The sequence below is a fragment of the Capsicum annuum genome, chromosome 9 (genome assembly GCF_002878395.1).
Source record: "Capsicum annuum cultivar UCD-10X-F1 chromosome 9, UCD10Xv1.1, whole genome shotgun sequence".
In the NCBI taxonomy this organism is placed as follows: domain Eukaryota; kingdom Viridiplantae; phylum Streptophyta; class Magnoliopsida; order Solanales; family Solanaceae; genus Capsicum; species Capsicum annuum.
Genome location: NC_061119.1, coordinates 202626940 through 202642099, shown reverse-complemented (window position 1 = coordinate 202642099; position 15160 = coordinate 202626940). Strand labels below are relative to the sequence as shown.

The 15160-nt window shown below is 36.3% G+C and overlaps 1 protein-coding gene across 1 annotated transcript; it reads right to left on the bottom strand.

Moving 5' to 3' along the window:
• Positions 1 to 12742: 12742 nt before the first annotated feature.
• On the bottom strand, positions 12743 to 13510 carry LOC124887220 (acanthoscurrin-1-like). Its single transcript, XM_047396431.1, has 2 exons — positions 13302 to 13510; positions 12743 to 13188 (listed from the first exon to the last, which is right to left on the bottom strand). Exons 1-2 carry the CDS (start codon positions 13372 to 13374, stop codon positions 12959 to 12961), a joined length of 303 nt encoding a protein of 100 aa, XP_047252387.1. The 5' UTR covers positions 13375 to 13510; the 3' UTR covers positions 12743 to 12958.
• Positions 13511 to 15160: the final 1650 nt, after the last annotated feature.

Genomic DNA, 15160 nt, shown 5'->3' with positions numbered 1-15160 from the left:
CACCTGCTAGATGAGGGTGACTCTTCAGTTGTCTTTACCTGTGACATGGTATTGTCACCCTTCTAATTGGGGTTACAGGTTAGACCCAGTTATCTTATTTGAGGCATATCGGTTAGATGACTACCTCCCACAGTTTCAGTTTCAGTCTCAGTATAAAACTCAGTTCAGTTTTATAGAATCAGGACTATCAGACACAGTCAATCAGTATCGGTAATTTAATTATTAGTAATCTCAAATATCAATTACTTAATTATCAGAACTCATTACTCAACTTCAGAAAAGCTCAGATATAATATACACGTATATGCACAATATTGCATACTCGGTATTTTTACAGTAGTTCTAGTTAACCATGTACTCTTATTCAGTTACTTTATATCATTCAGTCAGTTACTGTTTATGCATATGAAACCTTACATTCAGCCCTATCTCATCTAGCATACCAGTACATTTCACGCACTGATGCATACTCTTTTTTAAACTATGATGTCTCATATCATGGTTCGGACGCTCAAGATCCTGACCGTGTATAAATAGATTCAGTTAGCAGCATCAGATTCAGTAATGAGTCCTCATCTAACGAGGATATGTTTTTATTTTAGTATTTCAGCAGTTTCAGTATTTCATAGTCGAAGTTAGTTGGGGGCATGTCCTATCAACTCCACTTTCAAATAGTTCAGTTAAAGGCTTTTCAGGATAGACTAGTTCATACAGTATTTCAGATGTTTTATCAGATATCATTACAGTTGTTATTCTTTATCAGTATTCAGATTGTGAAACTTTTGGCATTTTAGCCAATTTTCCATATTATTACAGTATTATTATCCAGTGTTCATAACAGGTACCGATCATAGGTTAGCTTGTAGTCCTTTGGGGTCATAAGCACCGTGTGGCATCCAACATCCAAACTTGGGGCATTACAAACTTAGTATCAGAGCCTAAGGTTCAATAGAGTCCTAGGGAGTCTGAATGTCGTGTCTAGTAGAGTGTTGTGCATGTATGTATAGTGCACCATACTTATGGACAAGAGGTTATGAGATGTTTTAGGAAAAGTTTCCCTTCTTTCAGTATTCATGTCGTGCGAATGAGCATGAGCTTAAGACAAGCTCTTAGTTTAATTCTTTTCTTATTTCCATTTACAGAACATGCCTTCCAAAAAGAACAACAGAAGAGGAATAAGAAACCAGTCATCACCTCAGCCCGTTCAGGTAGATCCCCTGGATGAGTATGTGTCCCACACAAAATTCAGAGCTGCATTTACTACTTTAGCCAATTTTGTACAACTCAGAATAAACGGCCAGCTGCTATCCAGGCCAACCCAGTGGCAAATACTGCTGTAGTCAGGATTTGGGGCTTCACCCAAATGAATCCTCCCATATTCTAAGGATCTAAGTCAGAAAAGGATCCACAGGAGTTCCCCGATCAGGTTTAGAAAGTCACAGATATCATTGGAGCGACTTCTAGTGAGAGTGTTGAGTTAGTTGCCTATCAGCTACAAGATGTAGCTCATACGTGGTTCAAGCAGTGGAAGGTAGACAGGGGTACAAATGTAGAGCCCATAGGGTGGGAAGAGTTTGCTACTATTTTTCTAGATAGATTCTTTCCCTTAGAGCTGAGAGAAGCTAAGGTGTTAGAGTTCACCAATCTCAGGCAAGGAAACATAAGCGTGAAAGAGAATTCTCTCAAGTTTACTTAGTTAGCCTGGTATGCTCCCCATATAGTAGCAGCTAGTGGGTCCAGAATGAGTAAGTTTTTGTCTGGGGTGTTAGAGAGTATGGTCAAATAGTACAGAACAATGTTATTAATTAAGGAGATAGTCATATCCAGGTTTATGGTCCATGATCAGTAGATAGAAAAGGATAAGAATAAGGAGAGAGAGGGAGGGAGGACAAGAGAGCTAGAACAGGTAGCTTCAATTTTACTCAGCCTAAGTCAGAAGGTGATAACCATTTCTAATTTCATCCAAAATATTCAGTTACAACTCCATCCTCAACCAATGCTCTAGTCCCTAAGTTCAAAAATAGTAACAAATATAGAGCGCTAGGCTCAAATCTCAAGGTAGTGTCATCAGTGCTTGAACAAATTCTCTTTGTCAGAAATATAGCAAAAACCACCAGAGTATCTGCAGGACTGGCAGTAATGTTTATTTCGAGTGTGGCAAGCCAAGCCACCAAATCAAAGATTATCCTTAGTCAGGTTCTCAACGTTAGTACAATTATCCTTCAGCTCAGTCCAGTTGCCTGAATCAGCAGGGTACCGCTTCTATTGACACTAATGGGCAACGACCAAATAGGCTTTACGCATTCAGTTTAGACAAGATCAAGAAAATTTTCTTGATGTGGTCACTGGTACATTATAATCTTCCATTTATATGTTTATGCCTTATTAGATCCAAGAGCTTCTCTATCCTTTATAACTCCTTGTATACCAGTTAACTTTAAGGTCAGACTATAAATCTTAATAATACTTTTCTCAGTCTCTACCTCAGTGGGTCAGTTTATCATAGCTTGACGGGTATACAAGAACTGTCCTATTATGATATCTCAAAAAGTCAATTCAGCAGACTTAGTAGAATTAGAGATGACGAATTTCAACATCATTATCGGCATGGATTAGCTCTATTCATGCTATGGCTCAGTTGATTGTAGAAATAGAATAGTTTATTTTTTGTTTCCAAATGAACTAGTCCTTGAATAGAGGGGTGGTACTCCAACGCTTAAGGGTCAGTTGATTTTATACCTTAGAGCGAGAAAAATGATATCCAAGGGATGTGTCTATCATCTTGTACGAGTCACAGACTCTAGTTTAGAGACTCCTAGTCTTGAGTCAGTTCAAGTAGTAAATGAATTCTAAGATGTGTTTCCTGAAGATCTTCCTGGATTTCCTCCCAAAAGGGAAATTGACTTTGGAATAGACCTTCTTCTAGATACTCAGCCCATATATATTCCGCCATATTGAATGACACCAGTTAAATTTAGAGAGTTAAAAGAACAGTTAATGGACATTTTAAACAAGGGGTTCATCAGACCCAGTGTTTCCCCGTGGGGTACACCAGTTCTATTAGTGCGTAAGAAAGAAAGTTCCCTTAGAATGCATATAGCCTATCATCAGTTGAACAAAGGGTACCAGTTACTCTTCTAAGATAGACCTCAGGTCAGGCTATCATCAGCTCAGAGTCAGGGAATGTGACATTCCAAAAATAGCTTTTCGAACCCAGTATAGTCACTTCAAGTTTCTAGTCATGTCTTTTAGTCTTACAAATGCCCCAACGACTTTCATAGACTTAATGAATCACGTGTTCAAGTAGTACTTGGATATGTTTGTCATAGTCTTCATTGATGACATTCTTGTTTACTTTCGTACCAAAAATGATCATGCAGACCATATTAGAATTATACTTCAGACTCTCAGAGCCCATTAGTTGTTTGCCAAATTTAGTAAGTACAAATTTTGGCTAAGTTCAGTAGCATTTCTTGGTCATACTGTGTCTGGTGATAGCATTAGAGTTGATCCTCAAAAGACTAAAGTAGTGAAAAACTGGCCTAAACCTATTTTTCCATCAGATATTATGAGCTTCTTAGGTTTAGCTGGATATTACCATTGGTTTGTTGAAGGTTTTTCGTCAATTTCATCCCCTATGTCCAGATTAAATCAGAAGAAAGTCAAGTTTCAGTGGTCAGATTCTTATAAGAAGAGTTTTCAGGAGTTGAAGACTCGACTCACCTCAGCCCCAATTTTGACTCAACCAGATGGTTTAGATAGGTTTGTTGTATACTATGATACATCTAGAGTAGGATTGGGTTGTGTCCTAATGAAGAGAGGTAAGGTCATAGCCTATGCCTCTAGACAACTGAAGCCCCATGAGTAGAATTACCCTACCCATGATCTTGAGTTAGCAGGTATAGTTTTTACCTTAAAGATTTGGAGGAACTATTTGTATGGGGTGCATGTTGATGTTTTCACAGATCACAAAAGCTTTCAGTATGTGTTCTCTCAAAAAGATTTGAATTTACATCAGAGAATGTGGTTAGAGTTACTAAAGTATTATGATATGAGTATCCTGTATCATTCGGGTAAGGCCAATGTAGTGGCAAATCCTTTCAGTAGGTAGTGTTGCTCACGTTGAGAATGATAAAAAGAAGTTAGCTCAGGAAGTTCATCAGCTTGCCCGACTAGGTGTCCGCTTAGTCGATTCTGCAGAGGGTAGTGTGTGGGTACAAAATAGTTCAGAATTATCTCTAGTTTCTGAAGTGAAGAAAACGTAGGATAGAGATCCCAATCTTGTTAAGTTGAAAGAGTCAATCAGAGATCAGAAAGTAGAGGTTTTCTGCCAAGGGAGAGATGGTGTGTTGCGTTGCCAAGGTCGACTATGTGTGCCAGGTGTAGATGACTTGGGGCAATGAATTCTTGCAGAAGCGCATGGCATGCGTTACTCTATTTATCCAGGGTTTACTAAGATTTACTTCGATTTGTGAGAGATCTCTTAGTGGAGTGGAAAGACGAGGGATATTGCAAAGTTTATAGCTAAGTGCTCTATATGTCAGCAAGTTAAGGTTGAGCACCAAAAACCTAGTGGGTCCATGTAGGAGTTTAGTATTCCCACATGGAAATGGAAAGAAGTGAACATGGACTTTGTGATGGTTTGCCTCGTACCCACCATCAACATGATTTTATTTGGGTCATTGTAGATAGGATGACCAAATCAGCTCATTTCTTGCCAGTCCAGACCTTCTATTCAGCCAAGGACTACGCCAAACTCTATGTCAGAGAGTTGGTCAGGTTATATGGAGTTTTAGTATCCATCATCTCAGATAGAGGTACTCAGTTTACCTCTCACTTTTGGAAAGCATTCCAAAAGGATCTTGGTACCTAAGTTTACCTTAGTATATATTTTCACCCTTAGATAGATGGTCAAGCATAAAAGACCATTCAAACTCTAGAAGATATGTTAAGAGCCGACATTTTTTATTTTAAAGGTATTTGGGATGACCACTTGCCTTTGATTGAATCCACGTATAATAACAACTATCATTACAGTATTTAGATGTTTCCATTTGAGGCTCTCTATGGTAGAAGATGTAGATCTCTAATTGGTTGGTTTGAGGTAGGTGAATCCATAGTAGTAGAGCCCGACTTAGTGTTTGATGCCTCAGAGAAGGTTCAGTTGATTAGAGAAAGGATTAGGGCATCCCAAAGCCGACAAAAATCCTATGTAGATGTGAGAAGAAAGGATCTTGAGTTTGAGATTGGTGATTTTGTATTCTTTAAAATCTCTCCCATTAAGGGGGTGAAGAGGTTCGGCAAGAAGGGAAAGATCAGTCCCCGATATGGCGGTCCTTATAGAATCCTCAACCATTTCAGAAAGGTAGCTTACGAGCTTGAGTTTCCTTCAGATCTAGCTTCAGTGCACCCAGTGTTCCATGTCTCCCTGCTAAAGAAATGCATTGGAGACCCAGCAGTCATAGTACCCTTAGAGGGTGTAGATATTCAGAATGATGTCTCTTTCGAAGAGGTTCCAGTCCATATCCTCAATCGTCAGATTCGCAAACTGAGGAACAAATAAGTTCCCTTAGTCAAAGTTCTTTGGCGGAATCAATTCGTTAATGGAGCTACTTGGGAAGCAGAAGAGATATACGAACCAAGTATCCTCACCTCTTCTCCGCAAATTTAGACTCAGCTTAAGGTAATAGTCTTCCTTAGCTTTACTCAGTTCCATGTTCAGTTATAGTTGCAAATTTGGTATTTATTGTCGTTGCATATCATCTTTATGACAGTCATGCATTCATGAATCAGTTCAGCCATGTACTCATGCATTAGATATGCATGTTCAGTCAGAAAACTCAGCTTATCAATAGTTTTAGTCATGTATTCCATGCATCAGACATGCATGTTCAGTGTGTAAACTCAGTCTATTAGTATTTCTCAGCTTAATTAGTCTTATTCGAGGACGAATGTTCCCAAGGGGGAGATATTGTATTACACTATATTTTTCTAACTCTATTTAACTCTCAATATATAAGTATTCCTATATAAAATTTTTAGAATACTCCAAATTTTTCAGTTTAGAGCTTACCATTGCGTGTAAAATTCAATCATCTTTCCAACGATATAAAATTCACCCAAATCCGATAACCGGATGAGAAGTTATAGCATATTTTGTAAAACAGTGTGCCACCTGGTGCAGCACCGCACCGCGGAGACCATCCAAATGATAATTGTCAGTTTTCAGTGAGCCAATGCTATAATACCACGTTGTGGAGTAGTGCCAGTTCTCAATTGGCATTTTTCAGTGAAGCTCTGCAAAAACATCGTGTTGCGCCAGGTCCAAATTTTAGAATTATCAAATTCCAGTGAGGCTCCACAATGGTGCCGCGTCGCGCCAAGAGCCAATTTCCCAGTTGTCCCTTTTTGTACAATTCCAATTGAATTCCAGTGGCTCACCGCAATGCCACCATGTTACGGTGAAGCCCAAAATCAAGATTTTCAGTGACGAATCTTAACTTCTTTCCAGGAGTAATTTGGTATTTTTCCATGACCCAGATCAGTCTTAAACAGATAATTAACACCTAATTAACCTAGTTATATCATCATTCACCAAATTTACCCCAAATTAAATCATTCTCTCTCAAAAAGCTAAAACCTAGCTTCAAGAATCAAGAACAAAGCTCAAGAAATCCTCCAAGAACCTTCAAGAATTAATTTTCTCAAGTATGTTAGGAGTTCATCTATGGGTTCCTTACACCAACAGAGTCTAAGAATCCATTTTTAAAACTACAAGCTTATTGATTCATGATTTACATGCTTGAAATTAGATTTTATTCATATTCATGACATTAATTGAGTTTCAATCCATGATTAAATTGTAGATTCAATGAAATTAAAATAGCATGTATATTGAATTGTGTAATTCCATGTTATAACCCTTGAATTAGCAGGTTTGGGTGTTTTAGTTAAAATGTTTATTTGTTGTCCATGATTATATGCATTAAGTTATGCTCCCAATTGTTTGATGGAATGTCCATGTGAACTAAATGGTGAAATCATGACATGCTAGCACATGTACAAGCTTATGCCCTACAAGTGTTTGATAAAATGTTTCTATGAATGAATTATGAACAAGTGAACATTGTTATGCTTTCTCAAGATCATACTATGCTTTACTTTTCATGTTATCGAGTCCTGGGGGTATTCAATAACCAAAAATCTAGCTGTTTACCTAGAGCTACAGTAGTTACGGAATAGTCTCAATCAGGTCACAAAATCATAGTACTCAATCAGTTAACAAAACTCAGTAAACTCAGTTAGTTACAACACTCAGTAAAACTCATTATCAGTCCAGTTCAGTTCAGTATAATAATCAGTCATTCAGATGGAAGTAGGACTCACCACCGAGTGAACCCAAGGATGGGGGCTCACCTGCCAATAGAGGGTGTGATCCTTAGAAGCAGTTCTTTCATTCCAAAACTAGGTAGCCAACGTAGGTTGAGACATCAACCTGCCAGTTGAGGTTTGATGAGGTGTTTTAACCTGCCAGTTGAGGGTACCACCGTTCTCATTTAGGGCACCTGCCAGATGAGGGTGACTCTTCAATTGTCTTTACCCGTGTCACGGTACTGACACCCTTTCAGCTACGGTTATAGGTTGGACCCTAGTTATATTATTTGGGGCATGTCGATTAGATGACTACCTCCCATAGTTTCAGTTTTTAGTCTTAGTATAGAACTCAGTTTAGTTTTACAGAATAAGGAATGTTTGACATAGTCAATCAATATCAATAATTTAGTTATCAGTAATCTCAAATATCAGTTACTCCGTTATCAAAACTCAGTGCTCAGCTTAAAAAAGCCTCACGTATATGCACAATATTGCATACTTAGTATTTTTACAGTAGTTTTAGTTAACCCTGTACTTTATTCAGTTACTTTATATCATTCAGTCAGTTACTGTTCATGCATATGAACCCTTGCATTGAGCCTTACCTCATCTAGCATACCAATACATTTTATGTATTGACACATACTCTTTCTTTGCCCTATGATGTCTCATATCATAGACTCGGATGCTTAGGTTCCTGACCACGCATAGAAAGATTCAGTTAGCAGCATCAGATTCAGTAGTGAGTCCTCATCTATCGAGGATATGCTTTTATTTCAGTATTTAATCAGTTTCAATATTTCATAGTTGGATTTAGTTGGGGGCTTATCCCATCAACTCCACTTTCAGACAGTTCAGTTAGAGGATTTTCAGACTAGACTAATTCAAATAGTATTTCAGATTTCAGATGTTTTATCAGATATCATTACAGTTGTTATTCTTTATCAGTATTCAAATTATGAACCTTATGGCATTTCAGTCTATTTTCTATATTATTACAGTATTATCATCCAGTGCTCACAGCAGGTACCAGTCATGAGTTAGCTTGTGGTTCTTCGAGGTCGTAAACACCGTGTGGCGTTCGAGGTGCAGACTCGAGGAGTTACAAACATACAATATGATTAAAGATCTCAAAACAAAATCTAGTAGTGAATTCTGTTAAGATACTGAGGGTTCACAGAAAATTGATGATTAGATCATCGTCGAATTAAACGAGGAGTGTAATATCAATGAAATATCTTTGTGTTATGGAGTTGCTTAAAAAAGAATAAGTTCTAAGATATTGAATCCTAAATCTTCAAACTTTTGCATCATATGTGTGTCTCCGGATAATGAATTTGTAGAGGAGTTCAGAAAAAGGGGGAGCTCAAAAAGTCAACATCATAAAACTCAACAATGACAAATCAATGATAGAAAATCTTCATCACTGGAAGAAGAAAGAGGAGTTGGGAAAAAACTGCTAAGAGTTTTACCAAGACATGGTTCAAAGCTTTGTTTGAGTTCTTCTGCAACGAGTTTGGGATAGCTTCCAAAAAATTACTTTACGGGGGAGTGTGAAAAATATCAAGAGTAGATTTTTTGGCAGAATGCATATCATACTTTTCTAGTTAAATTTCTAGAATAGTCTAGTGAATGAATATCATAGTTTTCTAGTTAAGTTTCTAGAATAATCTAGTATGGTCACTTGGATAAGCAATTTGTGAAAATATCTAGAGTAGAAAATAAAGTACTAGAATTTTCTTGTGGATGTATCTAGAAGAATATCTAGAATCATCCATGGGAAAATATAAATAGGAGTCACATTGAACATTTGTAACAAACCACGGGAAAATATAAATAGGAGTCACATTGAACATTTGTAACAAACCCCAAAACAATCCAATTAAAGAAGTCTTCTTCAATAACAAAGCTTCTCTTTCATAGCTTCTTCTTCTTTAGTTGAATCTTCCGATCTTAGTTAACGATCTTGGGCTAGCAGAAGGTCTCTCAATCATACTTTTCTTCTGCTATTTTCTACAGTAAGGTGATTACCGTAGCTTACCAATCGTTGAAATGACCCTAAATAGGAATATATGGAGATCAATGAGTAAGATAGAAATTAGTAGGTAGTCGCTCACTACTGTTAGTATTGCTTGTCTTATTCTTCAATTTTAGTGTTACTTGTTGTTTTCTTTGCTTCAGTTATCATACATTTTGTGGTTGCTTCTTCTTTTTTTTAGTTGTTTTCCGCATGGCTTCCTTGCCACCGTATTTGTTTTACTTGTTTTTTTTTCTTTTTGAATATGCTTCAGTTGAGACGATAGTCTATTGGAATCAGTCTCTTTATATTCATAAGGTTCGGTTAATGTTACATACAAACCACTCTCCCCAAGCCTCGGTTATGATTATCTCTAATATCTCAGAATGGATGTTTATCCCATTCCATAGCATTACTAATTGGATCATATATAACAACTTCAATATTCTTGTATTCATTCTTGTGTATCGTAAGAGTACTTCCCAACCCTTTCTTGCAAGAGAGGCCATGATTTGGTTCTCCTTGTTTTGGCAATCAGTTAAGTGAGAATTGCTTCTTTAATACTTTCTTCACCTGAAACAGGACGATTACAGAAACTCCTGAACCCTTTTATTCCAACTGTCACTTTTCACGCTCTCTGTCTCTCCTCTTTCAGGAGACTCCGGTCTTCCAGTAGATTTTTTGGGATTATATAAGTTGAGAAAAAGCAGTAATATGTACCTTTCTAGTTAAGCTAGTCAAGATCAACAATTAACTAACTCTCTTCCTTCCCTCTAGAATAATACATCAACCATCAAAACATCATTCAACCTCGTTACATAAGCTTATACATAACCAAACTCATAAATTGTTGGAGCAACTTCCGCTACAAGAACTAGGATTTTTAACGACCAATATTAATGAAGGTACATGAATCCAGTCCTTATAAATGTACTTATGGCGACCAAAAAAATTCAGTTCTGAAAAGCCAATATTTAATTCAACACTAACGATGGTATAAACTTTCCTTAAAACACATATTATCCGGTCACAAAAACCAAATTATGAATAAAAAAGAGGCGCTTCTTTTTCCCCAATCCACCCTCCGCCCACCCCCTCCCCTTTAGTTAAGAAAATTCTCACAAAGTAAATTTTTGTGGAGCTAAAAGGGCTGCTCGCCTCCATTTGGTACTTTTGTATGACCCTTGTATAATCGTAGATCCTATCGGAACTCCCCTGATCATATACAAGACCACACCCACCAATTGAGGCCAACAACTGCTGAAATGAGGGTCGAGATAGATCCAACAAAGCCGTTGTTAAATGAGAACTCTGTGGTAATAAGGAATGCACAGGGTTAAGTTGGAACTTCTATACAAAGGATTGAATACGAAACCATGCCGTCTTTCTGCTCGAATTGCAAAGTACAGGGACACTCTGATGATAAGTGCAGGGACACTCCGTTTAGCATACTTAGGAACATGCTACTAAATGGAGAAGTACAAAAAATGAATGGCGCGATACAAAAGAATGACAACAACAGGAGTGTTCCCCAACAACACATAGAGGGAACCACCTGATATGAAAAAATGCAGAGTATAACAACATAACAACGAAGAAAAATGTTTGCTCAACTGCCCCGAAAACAAAACATCAAATTTATCAACAACTTGTCTCCAAGAAACTACCAGAACACAGGAGCAAAGATTTGCATAAGGTGATTAGTTTACTTGATATGCTTTACTTGAGGCGATGGTCTATCGGAAACAATCTCTTTACCTTCATAAGGCTGGGGTAAGGTTGTGGACAAATCACCCTCCCCAAACCTCACTTACGAGATTACTCTAGATATATGTTATTGTTGTAGTTTTCCCTGCTAAATTTTTCCTAAAAACTTGGTCAACTATCAGAACTTCACTCAATCTCGGTACTTACACTTATACATAACCAAACTCATAAATTGTCGGAGCAACTTCAGCTACAAGAACTAGGATTTGTAACAACGAATTGTTAACAAAGGTACATGAATTCAATCGTTATAAATATACTTATAGTGATAAAAAAAAATAAATCCAGTTCTTGAAAGCCAATCATTTAATTCAACATTAAAGATGGTATAAACTTCAGGCCTTAAGAAACGTAATATCCTTTTGGTACTTTTATATGACCCTTGTACAATTATTTTCTGTAACATCTCAAATTTCCAACACAAACGCTGATGTATATTATAACTACTGAGCAGAATTGCACTGAACTTAAGAAATACTAGTAGAATGTAGTACAACAGTTAACTAGGAATTAAGGGAACAGTAGAAGGAGATCAATAAAATGACGTGTTGTGTTTATTGGCTGGGCGTAAACATTCGGACAACACTATTGAAAAACTAAATCAAGTTGCATAAGATTTTAGATTAAAGGGTATAAAAGTTGGCTAACATTTCAGGATATTTCTTCATTAGCATATTCTATAGCTGGAAGTTTTGAAAACCAACATTGTATTTTTGACTAAATGGGATAATTATAGTCAAAACAGTATCGTAAAAGGTTTTAGAATTTCTATTTAAAGTAAATTTTGCACTATTATAAATAGAGTTGCTACGGCTATTTGGACAAGTACAGCGTACTGATCATAGACACGCTAATTAAACACTAACAAATAGTTCAAGACAACAGATTCATCAAGCAACACTATGATACTCACTAAAATTTATCATTTCTAGCAGACACAAGATGAACCAATGGGATTTCTACCACTACACCATGGATATCCCCCAACTTGATTCAAGTAGTTCCGTCTCTCTTCTCGAGTCTCCGGCTCCATTTGCAATAGTTCTCATCTAATGGAGTATTTCTTAATGATGATGACATAATTGTTATGTGGAACCCGAACACTGGGGAAGAAGAAGAATCCCTTGTCCAATTCGGAGTACCGACCGGATGTTGTTCATGGTCTTTATAATTTTTGCTAGTTTCCTTGTTTTGACAGCTACAAAATATTTGGAATAGGACCTAGAGTTGTTGATGGTGACATGGAGATTGATATATTTTCAATGAAAGGTAACAATTGGAAATCAATTGGCCCGTTTCCTCCAAATTATTATTTCGTCAATGGGAGCGTTATTATGGCGGATAGGATGGTTTATATGAGTGCGAGGAGGGCAAATTTACTTAATGTGATAGCTTTATTACTATAGTATGTTTTTGTTTGGAGAAGGAACAATTTCAGGAGGAATTGTCGTTTCCGTGTTAAATGAAATATAGGACTAATCCTGTTTTGTATGCTCTAGGAGAAAAACTTTGCTTGAGGACTATTAAAGATCATCGTAAGGGTCTTGAATTTTGGTTTTATAGTATGACAACAAATTCATGGAGTAAGAGGTTGAATTGGAACATATATTATGATAGGAGAAGAGCACACAATATAAGAAAAATGGAACATAGAACAAGAAGATATGCTTCAAATCAAACAAAGAGAGCTTAAAGGAACACATAAGAATTTGATTAACCACACCAAACTTATCAATTAAACTAAAGAAATACATCCATTTTTCGGAAGGAACAGTAGATAGAATTATGAATGAATCAGGTTTAATTTCCCCCACCAGCAGAGGCAACACCAGCACCACCAAGCAAACCCCCAGCCCTTGTAACACCAATACTTCCTACATCATTAAGAGTCCCACCAACACCAAGTCCACTGCCTCTTAAGCCGCCGCCACTACCACTCGCTGAGCCAGCTGATGATCCAAGAAAGCGCCTGTTGCCCATCTCAATGTTGGCTGAAACGATGCCACTTGCAAGAACAAGCAACAACACTACTACTCCAACAAAACGTGCGGACAAACCAGACATTATAACTCCTTTTCCTTTTTGTTGAAGAAGAATAAAAAGAAAAGACGAAAACAAATGAATAGTAGTCAAGAAACTATACCTGGATGAATATGTATTTTGTTGGGCAAGTATATATAGTGTTGAACTGCCCTTTTGTGGATCAAGAATTGCATTCTAACTCAAAAAGAAATTTAAAAAACATTTTCATGCACATTGTGGCTTTCCATGAACTGTAGAAAGTAATTTTTTTAAAATGTATATCCATATAAAAATAATTCTCTGTTCCTAGGTGATATCACAAATAAGAATTTTTTCTGTGAATAATCTATTATATTAAGGGATATTCTCTTTGATTAGAGGTTGAGAAAGAGGGGAACTCATGTAGGGAAACCTATAATGATTTTCAATGCTGAGGACTGCGCTTTGTTATGCTGGCTAAACTGTGTAAGTTGACTTTGATAGGGTAATTATCATGGGGTAAGTCATCAATAGTGGAAAAGATCAGGCAGAGTATATAATGTCAAAATCAAGATCCTAGACATAATTGATAATTGCTTAGATTTAAAAGACGAAGTAGACAAATTTAAAGATGTTTATTTCAAGAGTGTTAATCGTTGATCCTAATTTATATGACAATGTCTGAATTCAAGAGTTAAGCGAGGATTTTTTACCACGATTTTTTTATATGCCTTATAAATATTTTGAATTGTTAACTACTTTTATATAATTTATAAATATATAAATTTTATTTTGAAATACTCGAAGTATGTTCGATATTTACGCTTAAAATTTAATAGTTTGATTGACGAAGTACGAACTACATCACATAAATTGAGACAAAGAATATGTTTTGTTAATATGTTAATGAGGATTAAAAGGTGAACAAATTACCTATTCGAATGATAGAAAATAAGTTGCAAAGCTGAGAGCTGCAGTAGACATAAATAAATGAAACCTCCGTGTTGTTACAAAATACAAATTAATTATTGTCAAATAAGTATAAACAACTGTATGGAAAGCCACGATGTGTGTACCAAAATATTTTCAAATTATCTTCTAACATGCGTTAATTATTCCACAATGATCACTTTTCCTAATCATGTTTATACAATTAATTATTTAGCACATCCTAACACAAGGTCAATATTAAAATGTTCTGATTAGTTGATAGGATAAGAAGACAACGAAGATGATAACAACTCAAAAACAAAGGAAAACGAATAAAACAAGTAAAGGATAAATGAAAAGATAGACTGATAGATTGACACAAAGAGATAAAGAGAGGACAATCAAATGGTATATCAAACCCTAAGACCTTCCTATCAATTACTATAAACACCAATCTCTTACGAGGATCTCACGGGAATGGAATCCCATGCAACCCACGTTTCTTCACAATTCATAAAGCTTCCAACAAGCTTCAATAAAACAATCTAAAGTGTATACATTCATTCAAATTCAACCATCTCTAAAATGAAAGTCCTAGCTATTTATAGGCCAAATGCCACTTATTACAACTTGGGCTCTAAAGTGACCCTAAATATTAATTGGGCCGAAAAATACCCAAAAGCCTAATACTCATGCTATGGGTCCAATTAAAAATTAAAGTCAATCTTTGGTATCAGAGTAGGACTTGATTTCATTCCCACGAAGACAATCTTGGGTCTCGTTGTCTTGAAAAATTAAAAAATCACAAAAATATTCACTATTCATGTTTTTGGATTTAGGTCAAATTTCTAGTCTTTAATTTTGTTGACTTTGTTGTTTTTTAGTGTTAGATTCTTATTTCCTAACACTAGTAGAGTCTAAATATTGAATTTGAGCTTCATCGGAGCTATATTGAAGATTCTACCATTGTTGGAAGCTTGAATTCGAAGAAATTGAAAATGGGTTTTGAAATTTGAAAATTTTGATGAGGAATTTGAGTATAATGATGCTTGGAATGCGATTAGAAGGTGA